Below are 12,173 nucleotides of genomic sequence, written 5' to 3'. Positions count from 1 at the left end.
GTGGTTGGGAAGGGAGTGAGACAGGGTTGTAGCCTCTCCCCGATGTTATTCAATCTGTATATTGAGCAAGCAGTAAAGGAAACAAAAGAAAAATTCGGAGTAGGTATTAAAATTCATGGAGAGGAAATAAAAACTTTGAGGTTCGCCGATGACATTGTGATTCTGTCAGAGACAGCAAAGGACTTGGAAGAGCAGTTGAACGGAAAGGATAGTGTCTTGAAAGGAGGATATAAGATGAACATCAACAAAAGCAAAACGAGGATAATGGAATGTAGTCAAATTATATCGGGTGATGCTGAGCAAATTAGATTAGGAAATGAGACACTTAAAGTAGTAAAGGAGTTTTGCTATTTAGGGAGTAAAATAACTGATGATGGTCGAAGTAGAGAAGATATTAAATGTAGACTGGCAATGGCAAGGAAATTATTTCTGAAGAAGAGAAATTTGTTAACATCGAGTATAGATTTAAGTGTCAGGAAGTTGTTTCTGAAAGTATTCGTATGGAGTGTAGCCATGTACGGAAGTGAAACGTGGACGATAAATAGTTTGGACAAGAAGAGAATAGAAGCTTTCGAAATGTGGTGCTACAGAAGAATGCTGATGAGTAGATGGGTAGATCGCATAACTAATGAGGAGGTATTGAATAGAATTGGGGAGAAGAGGAGTTTGTGGCACAACTTGACAAAAAGAAGGGACCGGTTGGTAGGACATGTTTTGAGGCATCAAGGGATCACAAATTTAGCATTGGAGGGCAGCGTGGAGGGTAAAAATCGTAGAGGGAGACCAAGAGATGAATACACTAAGCAGATTCAGAAGGATGTAGGTTGCAGTAGGTACTGGGAGATGAAGAAGCTTGCACAGGATAGAGTAGCATGGAGAGCTGCATCAAACCAGTCTCAGGACTGAAGACCACAACAACAACAACAACATCCGCCAGGAAAGCTTGAAGAGCCATATATCAATATATATCATTTTCAAGTACATTAAGAATATATTAACTTAAAATAAAAATAGTAAATACAATAGTTTTGTAAATTTTAAGTATTTCCTATGAATAGCAGATTGGCAGCAATTCCTGTCTAAAGCTGTGGTATACACCACTTCTAACAAACACCGAACAACGCGCTCCAGTACGCGGCCGCCAAATATATCGCTGGCCACACTTCTCTGGGCGGCCCACTGCTTCCATCGCTGGCCGTCTTCACACGCACGCTCCCTGACGTGGCCGAGAAATACATCGATGGCTACACTTCTCCGGGCGGCTCGCGGCTACCATCGCTGGCCGCCTTCGCACGCGCGTTTTTCAGCACACAGCAATTGGCTACGCCAGGAAACATTGCGATTGGTTTTCCCTGGAAAACAGCGACCCCAGCCGACGGCTCCATTAACTAGCAAGCCTTATATAAACCCGGCCGCCGCCGCAAATGACAGTTCTCATCGGGAAGTGCAGTACGCCGTGTTCCAGCTGCTTGTGGATGACTCGCCGCACCACTCGAGGTTACCTGGCTGCTCGGCGGAAAATCTTGCGACTTCACTTGGAGAGACTGAACTTCACTGGACTTGGGAATAATTACGGGACGTGCACCCCACCATGCACATTCGGACATTGGTATAACCAAACTTTAATCCTGCATTACTTCTGAGTGTGAGCCTGGGTAGACGCTTGGCTAACATAATTGTTAAAAAGTGATTTGTGATTTAATAAACCAGACTGAAGAGGTTATTGTGTTATTCCTGGTTATAACAAAAGCCAATACAAAAATGCCCATCTGTGCTGAGCTACATTTGTCAAAAACAAAACAGACATTCTAAAGGTGTGGAAAATATTAAACTGTATGTTCAGCGTGTAACAGTTAAGGTAATATGTTCTACTATGTTCAAAGAATTCATATGAAGAATTTTGTGCAAAAAATCTATAATATGAGTTGTTGCTGGAACATAAACAAACGTCAAAATACTTGGTGCAAAATAGACACACAGATTTCGTAAAAGTAAAATATAAGTAGAAAAACATGTAATAGCTTACAAAATCTTCCTTTTGTGGTGGTCTTGAGTTGGATAATGCCAAAATGAAATGCACAATTTTCTTCAAGTTATCTGTTGAGTACACATTTTTCAAAAATTCAAGATGCTGCAAACAATGTGCAAGCTGAGAAGCCTTGCCATCTGGAAGATCTAGTTGCAGTGTTGCCAATGCAAACAATGGGTCAAACCATGGTGGATGGTTCACATTTTCTCTACCTTAAAAAAAAAAACAGAAATGTTCATATTTTGTTACATAGAATTAGAAACAGAGAAAAAGAGGTCTCTGTCAAAATGTTACTACACACACACACACACACACACACCACACACACACCCCACACACCACACACAGTCGAATTGCTGATGAACAGCAGTAAAAAAGGAGGGAAGGGTGGGAAGAAGACAAGAAGTCCAAGGAAATAAATTAGGTGAAATAGACATATTTAACAACAATAAATATTCAACATAGGAAATTAATGAGACAATATGATTGACATCATTCTAAAATGGGCTTTGAATGCATGAAACTATAAAAATTGTTATTTTGTAATAATAATAATAATAACAGCCTCCCAGTGACATAAATTTTTTGTTCTTGTGTCTGATTTACAAGGTCTGTCTACATTAAATTTTGCATGAAACTCAAGAAAACCATGACAGAGACATACCAAATGATGCAGAAAGCCTACGGTCATGAGTGCTTAAGCTGTACTCAGCGTTACGAGTGGTTCACATGGTTTAAAAATGGCCGGATGGAAGTTAACGACAACCCTTGTTCAGAACGCCCTTCAACACCTACCGAAAACACTCATATCAGGAACATCAATGAAACTGTATGTGCCAGATGAAGACTGACTGACAGAGATTGCAGGAGGATGTAACATTCCAGTTGGATCATGTCATGAAATCCTGACATGGCATCTTGGAATGCATCATGTTGCCGCCTAGTTCATCCCATGGCTCATGAATCAAGATCAGAAAGACCTTCGCCTCACAATGTGTGAAGAGCTTTTGGACTGTGCAAATGAGAGACCTGGCCCCTGCAGAACATTTTCTATTTCCAAAGTTGAAAACCCCATTGAAAGGAAGAAGATTTGCAATGACAGATGAGATAAAAGCAAACTCGTACATGGCACTTCACGCAATCCAACAACAGGTTTACCAAGACTGCTTTCAGGAGTGGAAATGGTGTTGGGAGCGGAGTATCAACAGTGGAGGAGAGTATTTCAAAGGGGACCCCGACGATAGTACAAGGTAAGTGTAGAAAAGTTTTGTGGACAAAGTTCTGGACATTTTTGAATAGAGCTCGTACCTCTTGCCAATTAAATAAGCATTATTAGAGGAGAATTCCAGCAAAGTCATCTTTACCGATGAGTTTCACAAAAGTTCAGTTATGCCTGCCTACTGCTAGATGCATTAACCCTAGCATTACTAAAGGGAGGGCTTCGTTGGCCAGCTGATTCAGTATTTATATGTTGTACCCACGTCCTTTGACATATGAACTTGAAATCAAAGCACTGTATTTACAACTGAGTGATTATACAATCTGTTAATTAAAATTCATTTATTTGATTTTATTCTTACTGGGCCTTGGAATTCCCCCTCCCCACAAATTGATAATACTGAGGAAAGATTTCAGGTGGTTGTGACTTGGTTTTAAATATTTAAAATGAAATGAACTTCTGCATTGTTATCTTCAAACATATTTTTATGATGTCAAATGTTTTTATTTTCATTGTTTCTGCTTCTGTTGTATAGGTAACATAAATAGACAACATTTTCATGATAGTTCTATTGAAAGAGTGCTTGAAAAATATCAAATATAGATTACATGAAAGTAAAGTGGTTGGTACTGTGGAAGAAAATGGAACTGGTCCACCATCTGAGAATGAAGATGAGGTTCAGCCCAACCCACCAGATACTAATACCAATAGTGATAAATTCATTGCCAAAAGTGGACGCGAGTATGTTATAGAACCATCTCAAGAATATCAGCATTCTGTACAAAACAGTATGAGAAAGAACAGGGCTAAGACAACAAGGAAAAACTGAGTCTCCAAGAGAGGCTATAAAGCTCTTTTTTACACCTCATTTTATGAATCTCATAAAAATACACTCAAATGAAGAGGCTTCTTGACAAGGTATTCAACACACCAATGAAGAGTTATTTTGTTATTAGGACTCTTGCTAATCATGGATTCAAATCATGACAATAAGATACCTGCCAAAGATTTATGGTGCATGCTTCAGGGCCAACAAGTGTACTATAGATCAATGAGTTGGACCCGCTTTTTGAAATGATTAAATGATGTTTGATGATAAGAATACATCAGAAATTCATCACCAGACTGACAAGTTGGCTTCAATGATGGAAATTTTAGAAAGCTTGAATTCTTCATTTCCATTGTATTTCATTACTAGTTTACATGGCACAGTGGATGAGATGTTGTCTTTGATTCATGGTTGCTACCCACTTCAGATATTTCTAAAAGAAAAATCTGGAAAATATGGCATTCTAATTAGAATGCTGTCTGACATATGATCAGCATGGATGTCTACACAGGAAAGTCTGGAAAGGCACAGCATCTAATGGGACCAATCAATATTGTAAAGAGACTAACAAAACCCACCGAGAAACGAGGTTGCAGTGTTACCACATATCAGTACTATGTTTCTGTGGAGCATGTTGAGTTTCTATGCAATGATTTTCACCTCACACCTGTTAGCACCCTGCAGTCAAACAGACAACATGTATCTGAAGAGCTGAGGACTACAACTGGCCGCAGTGTCACGCTCATCCATCTTTGCATACTGACCCTCAAATAAAGAGGCCCCCAGTTACCATCAACGCTAGCCCATGAGGAACCAGAGCAACTGCTGTTGATGTTTTTGACTTATCACTCAGAATGGATCATTAGTGAAGACTGAAAAAATGACTAACATAAATCTTTCTTATAATTCTACAAATGGAGGCATGAACATCATACAGCACATGGCAAGATATTACAGCACGATGAGAGAAGCAATTAGATAGCCTATGTCCCTCTTCTATACACTCACTGATATAGCAGCAATAAACAATATTCAATCTTCCTTCTCAACTTTCCAGATTGGAAAAAGAATTTGCTAAATCTTTCAAGAGATTCTGTCACTAACTTAGGTCTTGAACTAACAAGGCCTTATGTAGGTAAACAGGCTCAAAATTTATATGGGCTTCAAAAGCCAGTAATAATGGCAATGGAAAGCATAACACAATGGAAGCTTAGCTGCACTATGGAACCTTCACCATCAAGAGCAGAGAAGGAACATGTGGACAGTGCCATCTATCCTGCCAATAAGCTGCATCTAAAAAGATCAAGTACAATAAGTTGGGAAAATCAACTGTTACTTACTCTCACTGCCGTGAACATGTCTGTGGAACACACAGCAAGAAGACAGTGTTGTGTGAAATGTGAAAAAAGCGTATCAGAGTGAGTCAGTAAATTATGTTTGCTTCATGTAGTGGACTGAAATTAAATAGTTGTTTTTTTAGAAGAGAAACAATTATGAATATTATTGGAAAAAATTATACAAAGTGAATTTTATGAATTGTTGATTTTGTTCCTGTTGTTGTTGTCTTCAGTCCTGAGACTGGTTTGATGCAGCTCTCCATGCTACTCTATCCTGTGCAAGCTTCTTCATCTTGCAGTACTTACTGCAACCTACATCCTTCTGAATTTGCTTAGTGTATTCATCTCTTGGTCTCCCTCTACGATTTTTACCCTCCATGCTGCCCTCCAATGCTAAATTTGTGATCCCTTGATGCCTCAGAACATGTCCTACCAACCGGTCCCTTCTTCTTGTCAAGTTGTGCCACAAACTCCTCTTCTCCCCAATTCTATTCAATACCTCCTCATTAGTTATGTGATCTACCCATCTAATCTTCACCATTCTTCTGTAGCACCACATTACGAAAGCTTCTATTCTCTTCTTGTCCAAACTATTTATCGTCCATGTTTCACTTCCATACATGGCTACACTCCATACAAATACTTTCAGAAATGACTTCCTGACAATTAAATCAATACTCGATGTTAAAAAATTTCTCTTCTTCAGAAACGCTTTCCTTGCCATTGCCAGTCTACATTTAATATCCTCTCTACTTCGACCATCATCAGTTATTTTGCTCCCCAAATAGCAAAACTTCTTTACTACTTTAAGTGTCTCATTTACTAATCTAATTCCCCCAGCATCACCCGACTTAATTTGACTACATTCCATTATCCTCGTTTTGCTTTTGTTGATGTTCATCTTATATCCTCCTTTCAAGACACTATCCATTCCGTTCAACTGCTCTTCCAAGTCCTTTGCTGTCTCTGACAGAATTACAATGTCAATGTCATCGGCAAACCTCAACGTTTTTATTTCTTCTCCATGGACTTTAATACCTACTCCGAATTTTTCTTTTGTTTCCTTTACTGCTTGTTCAATATACAGATTGAATAACATCGGGGAGAGGCTACAACCCTGTCTCACTCCCTTCCCAACCGCTGCTTCCCTTTCATGCCCCTCGACTCTTATAACTGTCATCTGGCTTCTGTACAAATTGTAAACAGCCTTTCGCTCCCTGTATTTTACCCTTGCCACCTTTAGAATTTGAAAGAGAGTATTCCAGTCAACATTGTCAAAAGCTTTCTCTAAGTCCAGAAATGCTAGAAATGTATGTTTTCCTTTCCTTAATCTATTTTCTAAGATAAGTCGTAGGGTCAGTATTGCCTCACGTGTTCCAACATTTCTGCGGAATCCAAACTGATCTTCACCGAGGTCGGCTTCTACCAGTTTTTCCATTCGTCTGTAAAGAATTCGCATTAGGATTTTGCAGCTGTGACTTATTAAACTGACAGTTCGGTAATTTTCACATTTGTCAATACCTGCTTCTTTGGTATTGGAATTATTATATTCTTCTGGAAGTCTGAGGGTATTTCGCCTGTCTCATACATCTTGCTCACCAGATGGTAGAGTTTTGTCATGACTGGCTCTCCCAAGGCCGTCAGTAGTTCCAATGGAATGTTGTCTACTCCCGGGGCCTTGTTTCGACTCAGGTCTTTCAGTGCTCTGTCAAACTCTTCACGCAGTATCGTATCTCCCATTTCATCTTCATCTACATCCTCTTCCATTTCCATAATATTGTCCTCAAGTACAATGCCCTTGTATAGTCCCTGTATATACTCCTTCCACTTTTCTGCTTTCCCTTCTTTGTTTAGAACTGGGTTTCCATCTGAGCTCTTGATATTCATACAAGTGGCTCTCTTTTCTCCGAAGGTCTCTTTAATTTTCCTGTAGGCAGTATCTATCTTACCCCTAGAGAGATAAGCCCCTACATCCTTACATTTGTCCTCTAGCCATCCCTGCTTAGCCATTTTGCACTTCCTGTCAATCTCATTTTTGAGGCATTTGAATTCCCTTTTGCCTGCTTCATTTACTGCATTTTTATATTTTCTTCTTTCATCAATTAAATTCATTATTTCTTCTGCTACCCAACGGTTTCTACTAGCCCTCATCTTTTTACCTACTTGATCCTCTGCTGCCTTCACTACTTCATCCCTCAGAGCTACCCATTGTTCTTCTACTGTATTTCTTTCCCCCATTCCTGTCAATTGTTCCCTTATGCTCTCCCTGAAACTCTGTACAACCTCTGGTTCTTTCAGTTTATCCAGGTCCCATCTCCTTATTTTCCCACCTTTTTGCAGTTTCTTCAGTTTAAATCTACAGTTCATAACCAATAGATTGTGGTCAGACTCCACATCTGCCCCTGGAAATGTCTTACAATTTAAAACCTGGTTCCTAAATCTCTGTCTTACCATTATACACTCCTGGAAATGGAAAAAAGAACACATTGACACCGGTGTGTCAGACCCACCATACTTGCTCCGGACACTGCGAGAGGGCTGTACAAGCAATGGTCACACGCACGGCACAGCGGACACACCAGGAACCGCAGTGTTGGCCGTCGAATGGCGCTAGCTGCGCAGCATTTGTGCACCGCCGCCGTCAGTGTCAGCCAGTTTGCCGTGGCATACGGAGCTCCATCGCAGTCTTTAACACTGGTAGCATGCCGCGACAGCGTGGACGTGAATCGTATGTGCAGTTGACAGACTTTGAGCGAGGGCGTATAGTGGGCATGCGGGAGGCCGGGTGGACGTACCGCCGAATTGCTCAACACGTGGGGCGTGAGGTCTCCACAGTACATCGATGTTGTCGCCAGTGGTCGGCGGAAGGTGCACGTGCCCGTCGACCTGGGACCGGACCGCAGCAACGCACGGATGCATGCCAAGACCGTAGGATCATACGCAGTGCCGTAGGGGACCGCACCGCCACTTCCCAGCAAATTAGGGACACTGTTGCTCCTGGGGTATCGGCGAGGACCATTCGCAACCATCTCCATGAAGCTGGGCTGCGGTCCCACACACCGTTAGGCCGTCTTCCGCTCACGCCCCAACATCGTGCAGCCCACCTCCAGTGGTGTCGCGACAGGCGTGAATGGAGGGACGAATGGAGACGTGTCGTCTTCAGCGATGAGAGTCGCTTCTGCCTTGGTGCCAATGATGGTCGTATGCGTGTTTGGCGCCGTGCAGGTGAGCGCCACAATCAGGACTGCATACGACCGAGGCACACAGGGCCAACACCCGGCATCATGGTGTGGGGAGCGATCTCCTACACTGGCTGTACACCACTGGTGATCGTCGAGGGGACACTGAATAGTGCACGGTACATCCAAACCGTCATCGAACCCATCGTTCTACCATTCCTAGACCGGCAAGGGAACTTGCTGTTCCAACAGGACAATGCACGTCCGCATGTATCCTGTGCCACCCAACGTGCTCTAGAAGGTGTAAGTCAACTACCCTGGCCAGCAAGATCTCCGGATCTGTCCCCCATTGAGCATGTTTGGGACTGGATGAAGCGTCGTCTCACGCGGTCTGCACGTCCAGCACGAACGCTGGTCCAACTGAGGCGCCAGGTGGAAATGGCATGGCAAGCCGTTCCACAGGACTACATCCAGCATCTCTACGATCGTCTCCATGGGAGAATAGCAGCCTGCATTGCTGCGAAAGGTGGATATACACTGTACTAGTGCCGACATTGTGCATGCTCTGTTGCCTGTGTCTATGTGCCTGTGGTTCCGTCAGTGTGATCATGTGATGTATCTGACCCCAGGAATGTGTCAATAAAGTTTCCCCTTCCTGGGACAATGAATTCACGGTGTTCTTATTTCAATTTCCAGGAATGTATAATCTATCTGATACCTTCTAGTATCTCCAGGATTCTTCCATGTATACAACCTTCTTTTATGATTTTTGAACCAAGTGTTAGCTATGATTAAGTTATGCTCTGTGCAAAATTCTACCAGACGGCTTCCTCTTTCATTTCTCTCCCCCAATCCATATTCACCCACTATGTTTCCTTCTCTCCCTTTTCCTACTCTCAAATTCCAGTCACCCATGACTATTAAATTTTCGTCTCCCTTCACTACCTGAATAATTTCTTTTATCTCATCATACATTTCATCAATCAGTTCATCATCTGCAGAGCTAGTTGGCATATAAACTTGTACTACTGTAGTAGGCATGGGCTTTGTGTCTATCTTGGCCACAATAATGCATTCACTATTCTGTTGGTAGTAGCTTACCCGCACTCCTATTTTTTTATTCATTATTAAACCTACTCCTGCATTAACCCTGTATTCACCTGACCAAAAGTCTTGTTCCTCCTGCCACCAAACTTCACTAATTCCCACTATATCTAACTTCAACCTATCCATTTCCCATTTTAAATTTTCTAACCTACCTGCTCGATTAAGGGATCTGACAGTCCACGCTCCGATCCGTAGAATGCCAGTTTTCTTTCTCCTGATAACGACATCCTCTTGAGTAGTCCCCGCCCGGAGATCTGAATGGGGGACTATTTTACCTCCGGAATATTTTACCCAAGAGGAAGCCATCATCATTTAACCATACAGTAAAGCTGCATGCCCTCGGGAAAAATTACAGCTGTAGTTTCCCCTTGCTTTCAGCCGATCGCAGTACCAGCACAGCAAGGCCGTTTTGGTTAGTGTTGCAAGGCCAGATCAGTCAATCATCCAGACTGTTGCCCCTGCAACTACTGAAAAGGCTGCTGCCCCTCTTCAGGAACCACACGTTTGTCTGGCCTCTCAACAGATAGCCCTCCGTTGTGGTTGCACCTACGGTACGGCCATCTGTATCGCTGAGGCACGCAAGCCTCCCCACCAACGGCAAGGTCCATGGTTCATGGGTCCTACTATAATTTAATTTTTTAATATACTCTCTGTTCATATTACATGTAACAAAAATTATCTTGGTAATGCTTCTGCATACTACTGTAAAAAATTGACTTGTGATTTCATCAAGTACAGACTAAGCTCGTGGGATAATAATAGTTCTCAGCCCATATTGATGTAACAGATATTGCTTTTGATTAACAGAAGTGTAAAATATAAAAGTGCAGCAAATGAAGCAGGCAAAAGAGAACACATACATCTAAAAAATGAGACTGGAAGAATTACAAAGCAGTAATCAGGAATGGCTAGAGTAGAAATACAAAGCTGCAGATGCATGCACAATTATAGGAAAGACAGATATTGCCTATAGGAAAATTAAAGAGGCCTTTGGAGAAAAGAGGAGCACATGCATGTATTTGGTAGCTCAGATGGCGCACGTCAATATACAAGGTGCAGAAAAGAGGGCTGGAAAGTGGAACAGATGGCTACTGCAGGAAGAATTTGACAGAACACTGCAAGACCCCAAGCCAAAACACAGCTCTGGAATAGATGACATTCCCTCAGGTTATTGAGGTCCTTGGTAGGACACACCTGGCATGTGAGATATTTGAGACAGATGAAATATCCTCAGGTATCAAGAATAATGTAATAATTCCAAACCTAGTTAAAACTTAGGTGCTGACAAGTACGAATATGACCAAACTATCAGTCTAATAAATGATGGATGTTAAGAAAACAACCACAGCTGTTGCTTTAGGTGCATTTCTTAAGCCACAACCAATTTCATCGCATCCTCAGGTGATGAAGTGGGGAACAACTTTCTGTGCTAGTACTGGTGTAAAATAAACATCGTTCACAGGCCCAGGTGGGCCCATCGGCACTGACTGACCACCGTGCCATCCTCTGCCAGTGGCTTCAGTGGAGGGCTGTGAGGTCAGCACACTGCTCTTCTGGCTGTTGTCAATTTTTGTAACCTAGTGACGATATGGTTTCGTCAAGTACCTTCTCAACTGGCAAAGTGAGGCTGAGCACAAACTGTTCTAGTCCTCCCACCAAAGAAAAATCCATGTCAGTGCCAGGACTCATACCCAGATCCTTCACATGGCAGTTAGCCGTGGTGACTGCCCAGCTATAGAGGCAGATGTTAGTATTGCTGTACTGTTACAAATTTTGATGAATTGAAACTATGGCAGAAAGTTGTTCAAATAAAATCATTGTGCTTTAGAAACATGGCATAGGTAAAACCATTAACACGGTGGTGTTGTCGACAAATATTTGATATTCCCTTCGTGTTACCCGTACCATAATGCTGTATGAATACAACATCCATAGTTTGCCTGTATTGCCTGTTTAAAAAGAATGGGGGGAGGGGGAGGGGGAGGGGGAGGGGGAGGGAGAAGGGGAGGGGAAGGGGGAGGGGGACAGAGAGGGGGGGAGGGGGAGGGAGAGGGAGGAGTCCAGTGTACTAACGACTGCGTTGGTGGGTGATTTGGAAGTACCGTATTTACTCAAATCTAAGCCGCACTCGAATCTAAGCCGCACCTGAAAAATGAGACTCGAAATCAAGGAAAAAAAAATTTCTCGAATCTAAGCCGCACCTGAAATTTGAGACTCGAAATTCAAGGGGAGAGAAAAGTTTTAGGCCGCACCTCCAAATCGAAAGAAAGTTGGTCCATTGTAATATGAGACACAATTTAGGTCGAATGAATGACGATACAGCTACAGTAGTTTGGTTCAAGACTTAAGCTTAGCAGTTAAGCTTTACCAGGTAGCCATTGCTATGTGTCAGGCACTCTGTCCGTATTTATACGGATACCCTTCCTTTTTCACGTGCTTCGTCTGGTTCGAATTGATTGCTTATTTTTCTTTG

At 42.2% G+C, this 12,173-nt stretch overlaps 1 protein-coding gene across 2 annotated transcripts in view; it reads right to left on the bottom strand.

Annotated features, from left to right (window-relative positions):
• LOC126263729 (gamma-tubulin complex component 6) overlaps positions 1-12,173 on the bottom strand; it is a 259,126-nt gene that overhangs the window by 202,667 nt on the left and 44,286 nt on the right. Inside the window, exon 3 of one of the 2 annotated variants that reach the window (XM_049960887.1) lies at positions 2,027-2,241. The exons of the other annotated variant lie outside the window; for it this stretch is intronic. Within the exon in view, the coding sequence (XP_049816844.1) occupies positions 2,027-2,241 (215 nt within the window). The remainder of the gene's footprint in view (positions 1-2,026; positions 2,242-12,173) is intronic. 2 annotated transcript variants of the gene reach the window in all.

This window comes from Schistocerca nitens, chromosome 6 (assembly GCF_023898315.1).
Source record: "Schistocerca nitens isolate TAMUIC-IGC-003100 chromosome 6, iqSchNite1.1, whole genome shotgun sequence".
Classification (NCBI taxonomy): domain Eukaryota; kingdom Metazoa; phylum Arthropoda; class Insecta; order Orthoptera; family Acrididae; genus Schistocerca; species Schistocerca nitens.
Note: the sequence above shows the minus strand (reverse complement) of the source record. Positions and strands in the feature narration are given on the sequence as shown.